Source organism: Topomyia yanbarensis, chromosome 2 (genome assembly GCF_030247195.1).
Source record: "Topomyia yanbarensis strain Yona2022 chromosome 2, ASM3024719v1, whole genome shotgun sequence".
In the NCBI taxonomy this organism is placed as follows: domain Eukaryota; kingdom Metazoa; phylum Arthropoda; class Insecta; order Diptera; family Culicidae; genus Topomyia; species Topomyia yanbarensis.
Window position 1 is genome coordinate 20,098,573 of NC_080671.1, and position 22,010 is coordinate 20,120,582.

At 38.7% G+C, this 22,010-nt stretch overlaps 3 protein-coding genes across 7 annotated transcripts in view; 1 reads left to right on the forward strand and 2 right to left on the reverse strand.

The window, feature by feature from the left end:
• Window positions 1–213: 213 nt before the first annotated feature.
• LOC131679279 (heparin sulfate O-sulfotransferase) lies at window positions 214–2,140 on the reverse strand. Its single transcript, XM_058959984.1, has 3 exons — window positions 1,711–2,140; window positions 955–1,648; window positions 214–903 (listed from the first exon to the last, which is right to left on the reverse strand). Exons 1-3 carry the CDS (start codon window positions 1,835–1,837, stop codon window positions 639–641), a joined length of 1,086 nt encoding a protein of 361 aa, XP_058815967.1. The 5' UTR covers window positions 1,838–2,140; the 3' UTR covers window positions 214–638.
• A 6,183-nt stretch (window positions 2,141–8,323) lies between these two features.
• On the forward strand, window positions 8,324–11,070 carry LOC131679281 (probable RNA polymerase II nuclear localization protein SLC7A6OS). Of its 2 annotated transcripts, none has more exons than XM_058959985.1 (4): window positions 8,324–8,775; window positions 8,833–9,224; window positions 10,012–10,208; window positions 10,719–11,070. In XM_058959985.1, the coding sequence occupies exons 1-4, from the start codon at window positions 8,608–8,610 to the stop codon at window positions 11,021–11,023; spliced, it is 1,062 nt and encodes a 353-aa protein (XP_058815968.1). In that variant the 5' UTR covers window positions 8,324–8,607; the 3' UTR covers window positions 11,024–11,070. The 2 variants fall into 2 exon arrangements, with proteins under 2 accessions (XP_058815968.1, XP_058815969.1); XM_058959986.1 differs by having other exon boundaries at window positions 10,731–11,069.
• Window positions 11,071–18,572: 7,502 nt separating this feature from the next.
• The window catches only part of LOC131686246 (zinc finger protein ush), a 350,163-nt gene continuing 346,725 nt past the window's right edge, over window positions 18,573–22,010 (reverse strand). For all 4 annotated transcript variants that reach the window (XM_058970510.1, XM_058970509.1, XM_058970508.1 and 1 more), the window contains 3 exons: window positions 20,537–20,861; window positions 20,329–20,483; window positions 18,573–20,263 (listed from right to left, as the gene is read on the reverse strand). In XM_058970510.1, the coding sequence (XP_058826493.1) occupies window positions 19,768–20,263; window positions 20,329–20,483; window positions 20,537–20,861 (976 nt within the window). In that variant the 3' untranslated portion in view covers window positions 18,573–19,767. The remainder of the gene's footprint in view (window positions 20,264–20,328; window positions 20,484–20,536; window positions 20,862–22,010) is intronic.

A 22,010-nucleotide genomic window follows, 5' to 3' on the forward strand; every position in this document is an offset into this window, starting at 1 on the left:
AAATCAAAGCTCACAGGTTGAGCCATTTCATGGACCAAGAAAGCTACCCATAAAAGCATAAGTGTCCCATATTGAAAAACAGCAAGCAAAAAAAAACGCTGTTAAAGATTTACATTTTCATTGAGCCAAACGGATGGGACAACCATATTTTAGTATTTTTTTTAATATTTTCTAAACAAACCTGGTAATTTCTTTCTTTGTATTTGATGTACGTTATCGGTCATAAAAAGTGTCTTTTATTCAAATTAGCCTTAGTTAGAACCGTGCTGGCTGCTGCACATAAACGGACAATTTTCAATAAACCATCCAGTCAACGTGATGTGGAATGAACGTAAAAGGCTACTATGAGGTAAACTGAAGGTACTATTTCACAAAACACTAAAAGATATTTGTTTTTTGTCTGCTTACTAAACCTAACATCAAATCATTCTACTATTAATCACATACATTTTAACCACTCATTTGGTAGCTTCATTTTGAACCCAAATACGTCTTTCATCCCATTTTTTAATGAAGATAGTTACAATTAATCAACAGTATTAGCTTACTAACCCACATTCAATTTCAATATCCTTATGTTCCGTTTTTGAGATTTAGAAAATCATGAAACCCACTGTTACGCCCCCAAAGAGCGGTGACTATGTTCTTCCAGCGACGTTTTGATTTGGTTTAATCTTCTCGTAGAAGAAATCTTGCATAATGCTCTTGCCTGGCGTGTGCAACTTCAGCTGAGCGAAATGGAACTGCTCCAGTGCAAACTCGTACAGCTCGTTCTCCATTTGCCAAATATTGGACTGCTGTATATTGGCGACAGTTTCCGGCAAAGGGTCAACTTTGGACTTTGTTTTGCGCAAATGCGACTTGTTAGACTTGAGGAAATAATCAGAAGCACCTCTGAAAAATCTAAACACAATATATTAGTAACGTTAATTGATAACATACTGCATGTTTTACCTTGGTAATGCAAGCTCCAGCAGTTCCACAAACCCATCCATTTCTTCAGTTACCCCAACGAGAAAGTACTCGTTAACTAAATTTTTCTTGGCTTCTTCTAAGGCCCAAGTGCTTCCCGGTTTCCAGCATTCTGCAGCATGCCCACAAAAGAACGGTATTTGGAGCCACATATTGACCGGGTCACAATCAGGTTTCCGTCGGGTCACACATTCGTCGAAAGTCATGGTGTCGCCAGCTCGATGGCGCACCAGATGAGGCCGGTAGTCGTCTCCATAGCGGAGAAAGTAGTAATATGAAACCAATCGATCCAATGGTTTTCGAACCAGATTTATGTACAGCGGCTTTGCTGTCGGAACTCCAACCTTGGAAAAATCTAAATAAGCTAGATGGCCGTGATAGAAAGCTGGTTTCATTGCTTCCCAAGCCGTTACGTTCCGCACGAATCGAATTTGGTTCGGTAGCGACATTACATGCATATTGGCGGTGATATTGATGTGTAGCACGTGGAATGCATTCTTCCGGCAAAGATCGTACGTAAGGTTTACGAAACTGGTACTGCCAGTTTTTGGAACACGATTGTAAATGATAACCAACTGCTCGTCGAAATTAACCGTTTTCATAGACGGATCATCCCGATGACTCATCGTTTGCCAGTGACGAGCATTAGTCTGCATCATCAGTCTATCGGTATTGACTAGTATAGAACGAAAAATTAAAAATACAAGCATAAAAAAAAATACTTTTCATTTAAAGTACCTGACTCATAATGGACAGCCTTTCGTTCCTCGGTACTATAGTTTGATGCAAACCAGTGGAACAGGACAATAAAAACCAAACCAGCTGCGATCAATATAAGGAGGAAAAAATATTTTGTTGTTATCATCGCCGCCGCACCTATCTGCGCGATTAGTTTCCTTTCTTTTTATTGTAATTTATGTCTTGACTAGTGTTTTCGCTGCAGTGATGATCCAACAGTTTTTCACTGGTGCGAAGCACTCTATCGTCGATCATATTATGCACTTTGATAAGTACGAAGATGAGCACATTGCAAAGTAACCGTAATCGGGTAAGCACAAGAAATCTAACAATCACAAGTATTTAAAGGTTTACAAATATTAAAAAACAAACTTGATATTGGGTTTCATTAAAATTTGCGTTTTTTTGTTTATCTTCAATTACACATGTCAGATGCCAGTGCTGCTAGCAGCAGAAACAATTTGGTTGAACTGGTATAAATTTAAACGGGTGATACTGAACAAAATGGTACACTGTACAACATTTGAGACACAATGATAAGCTCAATAATTCACACTTAATTCTATACATTTTATTTAAAACGACATATCTACAATGAGTGACTCTCTTTGTTTACTCTCTTCTGTTTATAACTCGGCCGCTTTAATATTTGTCGCTCAACACTTTGCATAATATGCTAGTCAAAACCACCGTCTTTCGATCTGTACTGCAAAATAAGTGAAAAGTGCTATAGTTATGCCACAGAGAACAGACATCCATGATCGAACAAAAATATTTAAAAAACGCGTGTAAACATTTGAATTAATATACGAAAAACACTAGCGTCGCCACACCAACCTATCCCAACTATCCGTCAAATCGATTCCGGAACCGGTTCGAAATCCTGGATGAATTCAGCATGGAATCTAGCACAAAGAAAACAACCGATTCCGACTCTATCGGTTGACGCATTTGAACTGGAATTCATGCTGGAAGTCCGAATCGGTTCCGGACTAGTTTGACTGGGTAGAGAAATAACCGCTGTCAATTCTGTAGCACTCAGCCACAAAAAAACATGACGACAGTAGCGCACCTGGTTTAGATATCCAAACTACCTTCGAAACCGTTAGAGATTTTACACAAGTTGAATGCTCAAGATGGACGTCTGTTCTCTGTGGTGATGCTGTAAAAATTGAAAGAGAAAGTAAACAAAGAGAGTCACTCATTCTAGATACGACGTTTTGAATAAAAGATCTGAAATTTGGAAAATATACTGAAAATCAGTAAATGAAGGCGACTTTGCTGAGCTATCAGTTGAAAAATTTTACTGACTGTTCACTGTGCGGAAATTACCGAACTGAATTGATTGTGTAGATTGCTCAGGGACAAACCCCTACAAATAAATATCATTCCAGAAACGCTTTGAGCCAAGAGGGTGACATGATGTCATATTATCGTAGTCAACAATGCGAACGAGGAGCACTTTTGTTAGCATCAAATCAAAGTAAGTGTGCATGGTTATCTTTTGTTTACTTCAACTGCTGTCTGTTGATGACATTTCAAATGATTTTGACGTTGTCAAACTGACCCCCATCGATCGGTGGAAAATCGATGTAGCCTATTGTCAAACTCTGTATGTAGAGATAGGGGCGTAGTTGCCTGCTTTGAACTATTTTTCCTAACTATTCATATATAGAGAGAATAGGTAGAGAGATGAATAGTGAAAAGCAGTGAAAACGGCAACACTCCCATTCCTTATGATGATTTCAACAAATAGGCAATCCATTAGACGTTTGTTTTACAATTCAGCAGTGGGTTCTGTCAACAAGTCTACTCCTGCGAACAGAAAAACTCGTCCGTCTTTCGTTAATCCGATTTGTTTGATGTTGGATTGAATTAACGATATTGTCGGGCGTCGCACCCCTCGGAGTAACGTCAGAAGAAGTAAACAAGAAATAATTAGCTTATCAGAAACGTCTCATCTCCTCCAACTGAGTAATGTTTATATGGTTTGCTCGATTGGTCTGCTCAATAAGGAATTTTTGGCACACTATTCGTCTCTCCATATTCTCCCTGTTCATATTATACTCACCATGCTGCGAATAGTACTGAAATATTCCATCATTATAATTCAACTATTAAACTACCATACTAGTTTTATTTACCATTCCAAAACGTAATATTTTCCATGTATCCTATATTGAAGAATAGGGATCTTTAGGGGTATGCGGGTTATGGCATTTTATTGTGCAGATTATTGCTGTGATTTAAGGACATTATACAGGCGAGCCACAACATAGCTCTTACGCCGCACACACCCCTCTCCCCTGCCTAATCGTGTATCTGAGATGAGAAAATATAAAAATACGTTTCTCAATGCACTAACTTTGCCGATGTACCACAAAACTGCTACTTGAGGAAGCTACAACATTTTTCTATACAATCAAACTGAGGTTTTGACGGAATTCTATTTTAGCTCTTAATTTGTGCGAAAATATCATCTCTTTTCACTTAGGGTTTCTTTTCGAAACACTCTTATTTTTCTTCTTCTCATTTTCAGTGCACTTTTTCAAATGCACTTTAATCACACACCACTGCAAAAAAAACACCCGCGAAACTTTAATCGTTTACTAACAAAACATAAAATTTTCTGCCAATGTGCAGATAACCGAAGGAAAATGTCCGAAAACTCTCATTTGTGCGTTTGAATTTTCACTTCGAATTCCATTTTTTATCAATGTAAACAAGCGCGTCGGTGCCTAGCAACAAGCGTGCGTTGCTGGCTTCCATATATCTACCATATATCATATATCATATATCGTCGCTGTTGTGCTATCTTATGACAAGCGCCATTTAGCACTTTTAGAGAAAAACGATTTTTAAAGTTTGAGATTGAATATCTTAAAATTTATAAATGTTAGAAGCTTTTCGGAGAAGGCATTCGATGCTTCTATCTTTTCTGAAGTAAACTCTCGATTTGTGCGAAGATCGGTTGACTATATTTACAGTTTTTGCTTAAAATGTAAACCAAAGTCGCTCACATACGTGTCATAACTGTGTATTGATGATAAAATATGTATAACGTGTCACAAATGTGTACAGAAGATTTCATATAAAAATGAATTATAACTGATTCGTGAAATTATGCGTTATAGATCACTATGTCCAATATCATACTTTTCCATGTGATAGCAGCAATATCAGGTTACAAAATGATGGCATTAGAACACAAAGTTTTTCCAATTTTCCTCCTTTATTCAGGAAAAACAATGAACAAAAATTGGTTTCATTGACAATTTAGAGACAATGTATATCAAACAATGTTATTGTTGACAGGTGACTAGACGAAACAAATGTTCTTCTTGCATAATCCATCACTACATTTCGGTATATTTTCCAAAACAAGTGGAAATCTCAAAAGGAAATTTGTTCAATAATCATAAATATATAAGCCAACCATTCCCAGAAAAAAATTATGGTAGGAAAAGTTTTGCTTCCGAGACAAGAACCTAGCAAATGGTTATGATTGATCTGCATAGGAATTACCTATGTCATCAGAGACATCTGTTGGCTTGCTATAAGCTTTTCGGCTTATAGCAAGCCAACAAACTAAGAATGTTGTCTCTTTTTTCTTTGTCATAAGATAGCACAACTCGATCACTCGAGAAATTGGCGCTTGTCATAATCGTGTTTCGCTATATCTCAGTAACCCAGCAGAATTTCAAAATTCTGAAAACGCGACTTTATGGAGATTTTAAAATTTAGTAACATGGCATATCTAACTCAGTTCACCCCAAAATGGCGTTTGTCATAAGATAGCACAACAGCGACGATATACCTTAATATCTCAATTCTTTTTTTCATTTCTAAGCCCGAGACTATTGAAAAAACATTTTTAGTTTGTTTCCTTTCAGGACAATAACATATCCAAAGCCATGAGACTAGTACGATTTTATAAGTTGCCTTATCATCAGATCTACTATAGTTGGCAGATGAAGCTTGGGATTGCAAGCTGTTACCCAGTCACCGTGGCAAGCAGAAAGTTAGCAAAAGTTGAGCAAAGCGAAATTGATGCTGGCAGAGTTTCTGCGCCATTGGTTCAAGAATTCTGGCAAAGAATTCGCTCAAATGCAACAACCGTTTCTGACAGAAGCGGTTAAACTAACCGATGCTGCTTACTTTTATCCAGAATCCAGCCAGGAATGTGTGCTTCGTACCAAACATATGCAAAAAATAGGGTTTTCAAATTGTTAAAATGGTGCAGTGTCCGAGTTTGTGATGATAAAAGCACAGCACCCTTAAGCGGACCCTACATGAGCGGAAATATTGATCAATATATTGATGGTGTAAGGCCATCTTAAAAATATTGATTCTGTAGAATTTAAATGGGATTGATGGATTGAAGCAGTCTTATCAATATATTTATTGACAATATTTTTGTCTTGTGTAGGGTCCGCTTTAGATCAGAAACGTGTCCATTTTCATTTCCGTTCACTAATACTAATCTGTCAATTTGATACAGGCGAATTGGGTAGTCGAAGCAGGCTATTTGGTGAGCCAAAAAGTGATTCACCATTTGTATGAAACCTTGGCATATTTAATTTGTATTTGCTGCTAGTTTGTTAGTCGAAGTTAATTTTTTTTTAAATTTAGAATTCAAAAAATAATAATTTAGGTTTAAAAACAATATGGATATACTTTTTAGGGCACCCGCTATCAATACATATGAAAAACTTCGACAATTTTTCCAAATTAAAGATCCCTATTCTCGACAAACATATGATTAGGGCTTATAAGCCAACTGTCAAAATTCACTGTGAGTGAATATTCCAGACAAACGGTTACTAGCCAATCACACACACACACACACACACCGAAAAAAAATGTTGGTAAAAATAAGAGTTTTTCACTCTTAGCAAAAAACTAACCAACGCATACTGTTAGTTTAAAAATAACACTTTTAATTTGAGTACTATTCTTCATTTGCTTAAAAGGAAAACTTTCACTTTGATTATTATTCTTGATTAATTCAAAAGTTTTACTTTCAACCTAATAGTTGGCGCTGGCTGTTTTTTGCTAAGAGCGGAACACTCTTACTTTTACCAATATTTTTTTCTGTGTGCAGAAACAGTAGTAAACAAAAGAGAAAAGTTTTCTCTTTCATTGAATGCTGTAAACTGTGTCCGGTCAGCAAAGGTTTGTCCGGAATTTCCCTTGAAAGAGAACTTCGACAGTTGGTTTTTCCTCCGTAATCATATATTTGTCGAGGATTGTATACTACATTGTTCTTTTGCGTCAGAGGTTAGTGCTCTGGTAGCCTTTGTTATTTATATATAGGTTTACCCTGCTTTATTAACCTGCAGATTAACATGATTAAATATCCTTGTCTTACAATACAACGGTGGTAGTTCAGTTGGATAAAGCGACAGTCCGCTTGTGTCAACGAAGCTTTCCTCAGAAGCTGATGCGTAACAAAATAAAACTTCTGTTAATCGATAGAATTGAAAAGGTGAAAGGGAACCAGTTTACCCTAGTGAAATTTGTTTTCTCCATAATCGCATCGCTAGATCTAAAATATGCATATCACCATGAACTGTATGGTTCTTGAATGGTATATTGAAAAACGCATATGGAAAAAAGCATATTTTGGAATGGTGACCGTTCTTAAAATCCTATTGTTTGTATGATCGAGAATGGAAAAACGATAAATTTTATGTTTGATACTATACCAGGCAACGGTTATTCTATCGTTGAATGACCCACATTGGAAATGGTATTTAAACGTTTGATACAATGATTGACATATGCTACACATTCATGTAGGAAGGTGGGAGCCGTCCTTCGTTAGCCAACGATACACTTTCTATAAATAGTTTCCTGCAAAAAAATGTAATTATGTCGATACAGACGTGATTCGCTGGTTGATCACTTTTTAACTGGACCGCTTTTTATACGGACCTCCGCTAGTTTGATGTCAAAATTTGATGTCAAATTTACAAAAATTAGAGATGTGAACAGACGCGTTTACACTACTAGCGTCTCCTTTGGACAGTTTTTGATACCTGTCAGTCGGTCTGACTACCGAATCAAATTCGTTAGTTGGACAGGGGCTGTGGCCCAACCAGCGAATCACGACTGTATAAACAAAACGTTTCATATTTGCTTATCAAATATTCCGAGGGGATTTTTTAAACCTATTTGTTGTATTTTGCAAAAAAATACATGACTGCTCGTAGAACAAAAGGACTCCAAAAGCAATTTTCTGTCACGATTTGTCACATCCTCATCTTGCTCCTTACAAACTATGTTTAACTGTCTATACATATAGACCTGCGTAGATTATTCTCTTTTTTAAGTACACTCTCAACAGAAACATAAAACTGAAGCGCCATCAAGCGGAAAGTGCAGTTATATCTGGAGGGACCATTCTAAAAGTGTGAAATGAGCCACATATTTTCTATAATTTATTCATTAGATTAATATCTTTAATGTTTATCCTTGGGTTGTCGTTTTTTTGTACGGAAGCTGATGTCTTGCATGAATCGTACCTAAAATGCTTAAAACTTGCAACACTGCCGATAGTCGTTATTATACGAGTTTTAAAATACTTCTTTACGTCAAATGACAAACGAAATCCACAAGAAGAAAATTATTGAAATTATTATTCATCAAAGATTCAAGCAGCATCATTTTGTTCTTAAATATTCTGCTTTATAAAATGTCCAGTAAAAGTGCTAGGATAAAAGTGATACACAAAATTGCCAACTGAGTGTATTTGCTCAATATATGTTGTAGTATAAGTAAATAAGGACCACTTTGTTATTGCTGCTCAAAATATATGTGTTCTAACCTTAAACATACCCAAACAAAAAATAACATTGGAACGCGTTTTGAATTTCCTTCATTTATCGAATCAGCATGGCAGCAGTGATTCGGCTTAAAAGACGAGTGGATGAAGATCCTCTAAATGCATTTGTGCTAAACTGTAAAAGGCAACGAACTGAATTGCCGGAAGTCATTGGTAGTGGTGGTGACGTTGCTGGTGAAGTATCTACCGTCTTGAAATTTGCTGGAACGTTTACAAAGGTATTGCGTTGTTACATAGGTCATCTTCCCTTTCAATTGATCGTTCGATCTTTTTAGGCGGATAACATACATCCGCACCTGCAGCAGCGCCTATCGAAGGAAGAAGCCAAAGAAGCGATATCCCGCGTCCATCGTCCCACCATCGCATCTCGGAATCGAGCAGCAACACGACAAAATGCGCAGAACAATCGTTTCAGAATCGTAAATTGTACACGTTCCTTGAGTCAGGTAGATGGGGCCGAAGGAACCACTATCGTTGACGTAGAGCGAGACATTGAGCCAGTAGCTGCGGGATCATCGTTTTCGACAACCGATGCCAGCAGTGATGGGGCGACACAAAAACCACCAGTTCATAATGAGTCGAGCTACGTGTATGATTTGTACGTTGCAGACGATAGCGAACAACAAACACACATCCCCTACATTCCGGAGAACTTGGAGGACATCAGGTTGGTTTTGATAGAAGATTTGTACTATACGTTTTTCTCGTTCATCTGAGAGTTGGTGGATAAATGCAATACAGACACAATATACTCGACTGCTCAAAGTTTTGAGATGCTTTAGCTCAGTTTTGCATTTTTTTTCAACTGTGAACTGATATTCGTTTTCATAGTTTTATTACGTCTAGTTGTGCCCTAGTATATTCATTAGAGATAATTACCGTACAGTACACATCTTATTTTTCCTTTTATAGTACGAAATATAGGGAAAAAATAATTCAATGCTTTTCTTCGTAGTGGGAAATGGAAAAGTTACGCAAAAAATGGTCTTGTGTTTTGCTGACTAGAGAATTTGAGAAATTTCGTATTCTTACTAAACCCACTGTAATTTCTGTACTTTTAAAGGTAAGACTGAAGATTATAGGCAAGTATTGAATTATTTCTTCTCTGTACATGTAGATGTGGATTAATATTTAAGAATTTTGTACAGGGAAGCTGAAGGCTCAATGGACGTGCTAATTCGGTACTAGAACGTCGTACGAATAGAAGCGAAATGTGGCACTGAATTTGATTAAAATAATCATCAAATCTACCCGAAAAGTAATGTTTTGAAAAGAAAAGAAGGCTGTGTTTCAGTATATTGCAAAAATCGTTTTTAATCAATCAATAATATGGATTTAGCCCCGGTCGAAAGTTTTGCATTTTTCGATTTCACAGATAGGTCTGTCTGCACTTTGTCCATGGAACTGCCGATAAAGTAGAACATTTATTTTTATCTCCTTATTTTTACACGCAGTGTTGCCATTTATGACGATCCGCTTTATTCGAGCCACCGATGTCATGGCGAAAATACCTCAGATGAAGAATCGGAAGATTCCAACGACGAGAACAATTGGCGGAACGACTATCCGGATGAGGATGAGGACGTTTTTGGTGACGCAAACAGTGTGGACGAAGATGATATGAGGCGTGCTGTCCAGGATTTAGATATAGGTACCTGACGGTTATAGAACTTAACGCTTTTTCGAACGAAGGCGTTTTCGTTTTTTCTTGGTGCTACACTGGTGTAGTGCAAAGAAAGAGATAGACTGATTACACCCAAGTTTGAATGAGTGTATCACCGACTACACCAGTGTAGGGCACTATCAAAAACGAAAATGCCATCAGTCAAACTTGGGTGTAATCAGTCTGCCTCTTTGTTTGCACTACACCGGTGTAGCACCAGGAAAAAACGAAAACGCCGTTAAGCGATACTGTAGCAGTGACGGAGCATTCTGTATAGCGGCCCTTACACGTTCAATATTTTTGTCAGTGCGCGTATTGACGATATTGTTACAATATTTCAATCCCATTTGAAATCCACATCGTCAATACAAGTTTTTTCGATTACACGTACAATACTTTTGTCAATACTGTCTAGTATTGACAAAAATATTGAACGTGTAAGGCCCTCTTATGTTCCTTTTAAGGCAGCATAATAAAGCAAAACTAACTGGTCGGTAGTGATTTTTACAGATGGTGAAAACGAGCTTTCTTCAGACGATGAAGACTATGCCAATGGAGGAGACAGTAGTGGCTTTGCTTATCCACCTGGGGACGGAGATGACGATCTCTACGAGTATCGCGAAGACGATGACGAAGGCGTTAATCCGACTGACGTAGCACGTTTCGGACCGGCATACGCTAAATACAAGGCACGCATTTTGAAGCAGAGTAAAATGAATACCGATGAGTACGATTCAGAGATTGGGTGTAGCGATTCGAGTTCTTCAACTAGTGAAAGTGAAAATTTTGATCTTTATGATTGATTTGAAAACTTCTCATTTTGCCATCGGAATAAAGTTTTTTAATAAATTGTGAACAAATCATAGAGCTTAATTTTATCTTCTAAAATGAATTTCATTTGAAATTTCAGGCCATAGCAGTAGCTTCATTCATGTTGATTTTAGGCATATTGGTTTTTCCTAGGAATGAAGACACAAAATTGAGAAAAATTAAAATGCAACACCAAATAAATTGCCGCACTTTGCTCAATATGGTCAAAATGGGCTCATCACCCTGCACAACTTATAATGCCATCTAACTGAGTCATTGAGGTATCGTTAGACGACAGCTATGAAGTTGTTGCCACCCTACATTTCGCTAGAAGGAAGGGGTGGTGAGTTCAAATCCCGACCATTTCCCTCTCATCCGTGAAAAAGGGTATTTTAACGAGAACCAACAAAACAGCATGTTTTGTTGTGTTTATCCTTGACAGGTTTCCTGTTTGAATGCTTTCATCTCATTGCATTACAAACTTAGTAGCTCAAGGAAGATTAGTACCCACAAATCCATTCGTAACTGATGCTAACGTTCGGTTACGATTCCGACCGTGGATATATTTTTTTATTATCTTTGGGTCGAGTATTTTAAGCACACCGTTATTTGTCTGCTGACGATAGGAAAATCATATTTGTACGCTTTGTTCTCGTGGTCCAGTGGTAAAAGGGAGTGACCATAAAGTATGTGACTGTATGTTCAATTCCCCCTAATATTACTTCACTGCTTGTGGCCCCGGCAGTAAGGGGGAAGAGAATTGTCAAAATTTTTCCTTAAAAATAATTCCCCTTGCTATTCAAGTGTTCAATTTTAATCAATCCCATGATTTTAGTTGGTCAAAGGCAAGGTACAGTAAAGGTCAAATTCCACACGGACTGATGTTCGATTTATCAATTCTGTTCCGTACTACTCAAGACAAATCACTGCGACGACACATTTTTTTCTACGTCTGCCAAATCATGGATTACTTTCTCTAGTCAGCAGCGAGGCAATGTTACCACAGTCCTAGGGTGACCATATCAGGCAGAGCTCTACCAGAATGTCATTCGAAATTTTGCTACACCACAATCAGTGAAGGTTTCAAGCTATATTGCTGGAGAAATTTGCAATTCGCGATTGAACGGATGGAACGAAATATTTTGAGATCGTATGCAAAGAACCGGAGAGGAGTCTTCAGCACTAAATATACGTCATTAAAGTAAAGCAGAAAACATCAACTCTCGCGAGTAGCTTCCGTGGGCATTCCTGATATAGAAGTAAATGGTGGTGCCTGACAATCATTTTACTCACAATTATCTCTCGATCTGTGGTGACGATAGACCTGTGAATTGTCAACGAATGGATTTGTTCCAGTGCCAGAAGAAACTGGAAGTACTCCGGATCAAACAGATAGAAAACCGTTCCTGTATTCTATCCTTTTTTTTTCTTCTGGTAGCAAACCGCAGTAAAAAGGAGCAAGTATGTTTTGCTCTTGTTTGCTCCAGAACAACTTCCGTGTACTAGAACAAACCTAATGTAAGTAGGCTATGCTCAGAAAATGACAGCCGTATCATTTCATTTATGGTAACCATGGTGAAAGTAGTAAAGTAGTGGTTAGTGATCACCGTTGGTTTCACTCCGAAGCGAAGAAGTCCATCATCGGATACAGGCATTACAGCCGAGCGCTAATATCTTGGCGCTTCTGGAGAAAGGTGAGAGCACAAGCCAGCGGTTTTGCGTGACCTGAAGGTTCAGTAAGCACTGAAGCGGAAAATGGAGCGCAATATTGCGAAATCCTTGCACGGCTTAAAGCCGAATTTACACCTATCCGACCCGTTTCAGTGCCGGTTCAGTTCCGTGCACGGACGCCAATATTCTTTCATACAAATCAAATGCAAGCGTTCACACTTGTCCGGCACGGGACCGTCCCGGACAAGTGTGAATGCTTGCATTTGAAGTGTATGAAAGAATTTTGGCGTCCGTGCACGGAACTGAACCGGCACTGAAACGGATCGGATAGGTGTAAATTCGGCTTAAGTCGGGGGTTTGGTGCGACCGGCCAGGCGGTCACCGAGACAATTTGTGATTTGTTGTGCCTAGACCAGTTACACAACACTGCTAGCAATGGGAGCTAAGGAGCAATAACACGAACGAACAACACGAAGTTGGAGAAAATCGGAATATATTTGTCTGGAGAAATATCACCGCCAATGAGCTCTCTATTGGAGTGGCTAACAGCTAACTGGCTCGCGAAAAGGGGCATCGGTATCGAGAGAAATAACGCCGACAAGGAACCAGAACTAGATAGCAGATAAATAAGAACGAGTAGTGTCAAGAAGGATAAGAAGCCCTGCGAAGGTTGTTGTAAAGAGATGTAAGTAATTGTGGTTGGTACCTCCGGATCGATTGGCGCCTCGACAGTTGATGATTTTAGGATTTCTGACAGCTCATTTACAACCATAGATGCAAACTCAAGTCAAAGGAAATTGGTTTGTTTTCATCACGAAATACCTAACCTCAATCGGTTTTTGCAGAGCAAAATATTTTGTTTTCATCACGAATTAATTCAACGCCTTTTCTTTTTCAACGGGGATTGAAAAGGTCATTTGCAGCAGACCTGCGTTGGTCAGTTAAGGACGACTCAGACGATACATCAGCTTCCGTCAACGTCAACGGAACGTCACCGTTCCGTCAGGATAAGTTACATTTAGTTAAATGGAGGCATTCACACACAACATCAACGGCACGGAACGTTTTGACGTACGGCACGTGTGAACGAGCGCAAGAGAAAAGTATTTAACTTATCCTGACGGAACGGTGACATTCCGTGCCGTTGATGTTGTGTGTGAATGCCTCCATTTAACTGCATGTAACTTATCCTGACGGAACGGTGACATTTCGTTGACGTTGACGGAAGCTGATGTATCGTCTGAATCGTCCTTTATACGGCGAAGGCAAGCGAAAAAAGCAACAAAGGAATAACACATGAACGATTGACACAAAATAAAAGCATTTATTTTATAAGAAATGTAAAAAGAGCAGGTTTAGTGGGGTGACCGCCGTTATCACTCGCTGTCTGGCAAAATTCTTCCCAGGTTTTTGACAGTCATAAAAAATTCTGGGGTCTCAGAATGTCTCGTAAGAATTCATTTACCGGGTTCTTCGGATTTACAAACACGCGGTTCTTGCTACACCACAATCAGCGAAGGTTTCAAGCTGTTATTGGAATAATCTGCAACCCTTGAGTGGATGAAACGAAATATTTAGAGCTCATCTGCGAAGGACCGGCGAGAAATCATTGGCAAAGTAAATCAGAAACATTAACGGTCTCTAGTCGTTTCCCTGCGCTATTCCTGACGAAGACTGGGTGCCTTGAAATCTAAAAAAAACAATTATATCTCTATCTGATAGGTGCTGATAGCTAGAATTGAAATAACTGCTAAAACTACCGTTGATTGCAAATTTCGTCATTTTAGCGAGAGGCCAGTGTAAATATCAGTTTGAGCGCGACGTTCAATACTCTCTGTTATGTAGGATGTTGGACAGGGCAGGTTAGTTACTGTTCAACGTCCAGATTTGAAGCCATGTTGATCGTCGATTAGCTACTGTTTACAATAACTTATTCACGAATTTGCAGCAAGATGGAAAAAATGACCGGCAGGAGATGCTCGAATGATGTGAAGAAGCGGAGTCACCAAAACGTCGGCGTGCCTTTTCGCAAGCACCGAAGCAGGCACGTAGCCAGAGGGGGTGCTAGGGGGCTAAAGCCCCTCCCGAAATTTTTCAAAAATGAATTTTAAAAACCGGCGACTTTTAACAAAATTTGTTGCTCATTTGGCATGAACAAATTATTGAGAAAAAGTTGAAGAAGGCTATTTCGAAACAACCAAAGGCAATGGTCATGAAATTCAGTGTGCTTTATGCTTTTGCTTGAGCCAGTGCGAAGCGAACGACAAAAATAGTACCTTTTATATGGTGTACCTTGTATGAAGAATAAAATAAACTGTTACTATAATTGTTGCTGTAGTAATCTGCCGAGATCAGTGAGTAGCAGCAGCAACAAGTGGTGTTCCAGCCAAATACGATGATTATAAAATTATTGACGATTTGCATAGGACAGAACATTCATAATGTGGAACATTTCCTGAAGGTGTAAATGGAGGTTAGACTTCCGGAAGCCGCCTTTATCGAGTTCTACCATGTCAGGCATTTACCGCTCAACAAATAAGCCCAGACAAAACCATTCATTTCGAACAACTTAAAACACATGGTTGTGTGTGACAATATGATATGATCCTCCCATATACGGACGATGAGAAAATCAATGTTCCGCTACAAGATCGGATACCGCTTACTCGCAGATTAATGTCACTTTTGGGAGAAATGGAATCCATTCGGAAGGGCAATTATTGAGGGCGAGAAGCAAAGAAGAAATCAGATATTCGCGACCATAAAGGCAGCAACTAGGATGATGACACGCAAATGTTCAATAGCGAGATAGAAGTGAACATCCCCCCCTCCCAAAACATAGTTGGTGAGGAAAAAAATATTTCCTCGCCTCGTAAACAGGTTTCCACATGCAATGGCTAAACGCTTGCGCGAGATCTGCCGGACAACCATTTAAACTCGTTATATTATTTCTATTGTTTACATAAGGAAACATATAAAAGACCCACGACCCCGCTTGTTATTTTTAAATGATAAGTTTTTGAATTGCACAAATTTTGAATTTCTGTATTAGGTAAGTGCACACTGTGCACTCTATACTTTGTACTGTGCTACACAAAAAATATTTCAATTTGTCTGAGAACTATTTATCCGAGAAGGCAGTTTTTGTTTCGCGTCATTTTAACGAAATAGGGGAGCTGGTTGGCCGAAGGGGCAGGTTGACCGAGTGCCTTTTATGAAAAGGCTACTATGCGCAGTAGCGACATCTATAGTGATTTTTGTGGGGTATTAGGTCACCAATGTACCGACGTAATTTCAAGTGTTTTGGTGCTGTCGTTTGTACAGGAGCACGTTTATTCTTTTTTCGGCGCTGGTGAGTAAATTTCTGTTTCTGAAAAATAATATGTGTAACGCGAATCAATTTACATCCGATTTCCAATAACTTTGTACTGCTGGAAAGGGTATTCAAAACCCAACAAAATGGTATAACGGTTACCAGTGTAACCTTATATTTGTTTGTGTAAATCGTGATTGTTCTCAAAAAATATACATTGTGGTAGGTTGGCCGAGTTCTGTGCGGGGCTGGTTGACCGAGTTGTAAATTTAGTGTATAGTAATGTGCACTTTGATATTTGTGAAATGCCAACCTTTTTCAAAGCAAAAATTTAATATTATGCTAATATTGATGATTATAAGGAAAAATATACACGAGAAATAAGTAATAAAAATAATTTAAAATGATTACCAAATAGAAATAAGAGATTAGAATCACTAAAAGTCGGAAATTGTTTATAAAGTTTATATAAGTTGATTCCGATATTTTATGAATTAAATGCTAAGCTGCTTTCAGAGTCTGGTGTGGGGCCCTACAATCCTGAAATTTTTCCTCCTGAGGTGTTTCTGACATGATTTGTCACAGATCGACCCAACCCTGAGTAAAACTCGTCCATTATCATAGAATCTGCTGCAGATGTAAGCCTCTCTAAAGACGTCAGACCTCTTCCTAAGACGAGTGCACGATCTGATTCGAAGAAGTGGCAAGGTCGTAAACGCCGATTGACTCAAATTTTAACCGATTCCCCAATAAAAGCTGTATTGGAGGATATTTGTTTGCTAATAACTTTTTCCCTGATTTTTTCATGAATGTAAAGAATTACATATGTGCTTATTTTTATTAACGCTTCAATTCACTATTACGAGGAATTCGTTCCGTACTAATAAACTGTTATCCGTAAATCCGTGATATCTGCAACAATTTTAAAATTTCTTTTAAAAGTGAACGTGTCAAAAAGTGGTAAAACAATAGGCAATCACGAAGAGCGACTAAAATGTTGGGACTGATTGAATCTATAAGCCAATAAATTGGGATAAGTGTTTCGATTTCATGTCTTCAGTATGTCTTGCATTCTGTTTTTGCTCGTCATGGAATAAAATGAGAAAGATAATCTTAAATAAGAGAGAAAATAGAGGAAAAAAATCAACCAATCGAAATCGATTCAAGATCACTCTTCGATCTTTTCTATTCATTCAACACGAGTGCTTTCGGAATTGCGCTCTGATCTTCTCATTTCATCTTCGTTATCCGTACAACTTTGATGCGTTAGGTGCAACAATTTTAATTGAAATTTTTTCCCAAATAGTTTTATTATTGAGCAGATTAGTGTCCACATATTTATTTAACGAATTGACAAGAAATTTTGCAATTTTTTCACAGGAAACGGATAATTTGCTGTAATTTAAAAACAGATAACTCTAAAACAAAGCAAATTCGGTAAGTGCGATGTGTTCTCTTCCATGTGTCGAAAGCAAGTGATGCTGAAATTATTAAGCTCACCTATGTTTATAGTTTCTACCATAAACATTGGTCAATTTTCAATATTTGAACTGGTATATGTAAAGAACACCCTAATACACCCACAGGCTTGAAAAATCATTATCTTGTTTGAGATATGGCAGTTTGCGCGAAATGCGTGCAATCGGCATTTTAATCGGTGGTTTAATTTTATTAGTGTAACAGAAGATAAATTTTAACATATGTCTAAACTAAGGATGACATGGAAAAGTTATCTGATTCGCAATAAATAGGTGACAAGTTTCGCGCCAAGCCACCCGAATTCGCGTTTGCGGCACGGGGCAATTTAAAGTGTGGTAAAATCCTGTTAATACAACATTTGCCAATGAGAAAGCGACGTTGTTCACAACTCCCCACTCTCCCCTACTTATTGGTCCTTTTCAATATACATACATTGCGTTACTGGAGGATCGAAAATGCGAAAAAAACAACCACATATGGCAGGGAAAAACATTTTGTTTCGCCAAGTCAACGCGTGAACCAACAACTTCAAGAACACAGTACATAATTGAGTAGAATTGCCTTTCATAAACGCAAGTCTTGATTTTGAAGATTTTTTTTCTTGATTTGATAATGAAGATAGAGATTCAAGACAAACTACGCGGAGCCCCAAGCCTCAAAATTAGTCGGAACGCTAACAGTTACTGTATTTCTACTGATCTCCAACAGATCCTAAAATTTTTGACACCTATGGTTAACTTCAAGTTTGTATAAATGTTTAGACGCTACAAGTTTGAAAATCGGTTAATGTTCCGACAGGAAAATTATATTTTTCCATGACATGATTATTTAACCCTCAAAATAACCTGTATATATGCAGTGCGTTGCATTGAATTGCATTTTATAGCAAAACATGAGCATTGCATACATACAGGCCATTTTGTGGCTAAAAAACACGTCACGAGAAAATTGAATTTTCATCTCGCCTCCGACTAATATAGGGGCTTCTTGCTTGGAGTGTTAATCGAGACCCCCCTCGAACTAGTTCGGTTTGTGATAACCACCAGCAGCAGAGTCGAACCAGTCATGTTCCTTTTTTTCACTTTTATTCTTCAATTTTCGAACGTTTTTCCTCTGTTCCATTTGTTATGATTTTGCTTCAATTATTATGCATCTACAATGATTTTGTTTCACATCTCTTCACAATTCGCTTTTTAGTCGATAAATAATAATTTATTGTCATTTGCTGTTATGTTGTTGTTTTTAACCATAACAGACGCCAAACATATGGATTTTACATCGAATTTACACCTTTACTTTTCGGAGTGTATGATTTTGATACTAGGATTTCGGCGGATAAACTATTGTATTTGAAGCCGCATTGTTTCGTTTAGCAGAAACAAGAAAAAATAGCGTTGTATCAGTGATAAAATAGTAGTGTATGGTAGGTTTTTATATGGCATTTTGCTTCCGCGATTTAATTGTATTATACAAGCTTTTTCAGCAGCTGAAAGGGAAATCTGTAGTTTACTATTGGTAAAAAGTGTTTCTAATGTGGAATTTTAACTTTATATCATTACTTGCTACACAGATTATTTCACTTTAGTAGGTAAATTCGAGTTTATGACTTACAACGACGGGCGTTTTGCTATAATTTTTTACACAGATTTACATGGTAGTGTAGTTGCTTACAATAAACTGCTACTATAAATGCAAACATCGCTTAAGTCTTGATTCAAATTGGAAGTCATACGTATTGGTTGAAACTTAAAACAGAAAATTTGAAAACAACGCGCTAACTTTGGTAAAACATTACAATTAATTAATAAAACAAAACGGCTGTTGCTGGTTTGAACCGAAAATTAACTCATAAAACCGTCGTAGGGCGAAGGTCAACGGCGATCAACGTGCCTTTAGTTATTACACTTTTGCATCTGTAATTGTTTATTTTACACAGCTTTTGAGCTTCTAAGGATATAGTTTATCATAATTACTATTACGTTCAAGATTAGTAAGACTAACTGTTAGAATGTTAAGATTCCAGTGCTAAATCTATAGGTCAGTTATTACAAATATAACACAGTAACGTCAATGTATATTAATGCTTGTGTGTCTTGATTTCGGTTCTGCGTTAACGATAATTTGATAAAACCGTATACATTTTTCTGTGTGTTTGTAAATTCATCATATCAATTATTTTTCGATTGTTTTCCGTATACAATTGCCTCTTCCCCACTTATTGATTTTTCCCTAAGGTGCATTGGAAACGAACCTCGACGGCGAACGCTATATAGTTTAGACAGAAGTTTTGGTTGCTCTGGTTACTGCGACAACGTTGTTCGGAGAGCCGCTAGTAGCCGCCCGGATGCTAGTCGGAGCACCACCTACCGATGAAGACCCGCTCTCCGGCTGGATATTTTTACAGTAGAATTTCTTGTGAGCAATGTACGTATCGACATAGTTGAAGGTGATATCGCATGGGGCACAATAGTTAGGACCACTGTGGTTGATTTCCCCCAGGAAGGACGGTGGTGATGGGGTCTTGGCTTGTTGCTGATGGCTGGGGGAGTTTTTGACGATAGTGCCGTGGCTGCTGGCGGCTAGAGATTTCAGCTTCAGCTGGTGAGATTGACTCGGAACTAGTGCCGGAGGCGGTGGAGAACCCATCGGACCAGATCCGTGCGGTTCCGAGAGTTCTGTTTTTATTATGACTTCCGGTTCTTCCATAACGACGTCAACGTCCACATCGGGATCCTCCGGTCGGTCGTCTTCTGGTTCAGTTTTTATGACACTGTTGAGGGAGGTTACACGTTTTAGAAGTTAGTGGATACGTTGAAAAATGAGCTTTGAAGTTACCTGTTGGCCGATGGTCCAGGAGTGCTGCTAACCGGTGGTCGAGGTGTAGAGCTACCACTGTCACCGTTGAAGATCAATGATTCGCCACCTTCGCCGATCAAGGGAGAATTGCTTGGTGGCCGCTCGCGGCTATGAACAAATTTGATATGTTTTGCCTGAAAGGAATACGGTTAGGTCGAATTGAAATCGCTAAGATTGTAACACTTACCACATTAATTTTGTAAGTCGAATAATATGGACACAGTTCGCAGAAATTCATCTGTCCACCGTGGGCCGCCTGATTAATTTTATTATCGCCGACTAGCGGTGGCGGAGGTAACGGTGGCTGTTGAGATTGACTAGCGGCTTGAGCCGCCGCGGCTGCTTGGTTCATGAGCTGCGCGGCGGCTGCAGCAGCTGCTGTTGCTGATGCAACGGCAGCCGCTGGTGGAATTTCGATACCATTCTCCTCCAGGATGCAGGTGATGTAGTTCTCCTCGTTAAAGTCGTTGGACTTTTTGTCGAAGTGCATGCGGATGTGGGTACGCATGCCGCTGTTAGAATTAAAAAAAGTAGCTATGTTATATTTGAATTGAAGCAGAGCATGGATGTTGCTGATTGGTTTGTTTCCGCATTGTCATATTTTGTTTGTATGTGGTTGAATCATGGAAGCCTCAATCGTAAAGTAAGTCATCTTGGTTTCCAATTTGAGTAATTTTCAGTGGAAAATGAACATTAGTTTAAATCGAGCCCGGTTTAAAGTTAATTCGGACGCTGGCTTAAATGCAGCCTCTAGTTTTGGGAACTAAAAACTATTGACAGTATTTTGTTTATGAGGTGAACAAAGTAGAAGTGCCTGCTGAAAGTTGGTTTATCAGAAGGTTCAGTGTTTGTTCCGAGCAATGATTTTGTGAGAAGTCGAATAAAATGGCGGCCGGCATTCGATTATAGAATTCTCTAAATTTCATTTGTAAAAGTTATCTTCTAAGAATATTTCATAAGTAACTTGTAGTGCAAATTGGCGACAGATTACGGAACTTATCTGTAGCCGTTGAGTAGGCTATGTCCACTGTCAGGACTATGTGGCTAACTAAACGGATATCGGTGCCGAGAGAAATCCCACCACCGCTCAATGAAACGGGTATCGGTATTGGGAGAAACTTCGCCGCCATGGAACTCTCAGAGTATGGTGAGTTCATTTCCGGGGACCGAGTAGAGCGCAACAAAGCTGGAATCTAAAAAGCTCACAAAAATGGGAGCTAAATGGCTTATGGAATTAGGAGCTAATGTCAGAATATTCGAGTAGAGGCTAAATGGTTCAAGTACGCAGAGGATTGAAACGACGTAATAGAGAAAATGACGATAAGCAAGAAGCAAATCGGAAACTAAATAGATCGATCAAGCGAGGCTCCGAGTTAATTGTGAAAAACTCGAGAGCAAAACAAACATATGATAGCATGTGTCTTCGTGATCGCCAAGATTAACGGTGTATTCGTATGTAGCTATTATGCTCCCCAAGGCAGACACCACATCAGTACAATCGGATGCTGCATACACCAACCGATTCATTAGTGGGACGAACGCCGGTTGTTATAGGCGGAGACTTTAATGCTTGGATCGTGGAGTTGGGTAGTAGGCTGACCAGCGGAAGAGGTTACAGCCCGTTGGAGCCCTGGCGAAGCTGGACGTAAGGCTGTGCAACG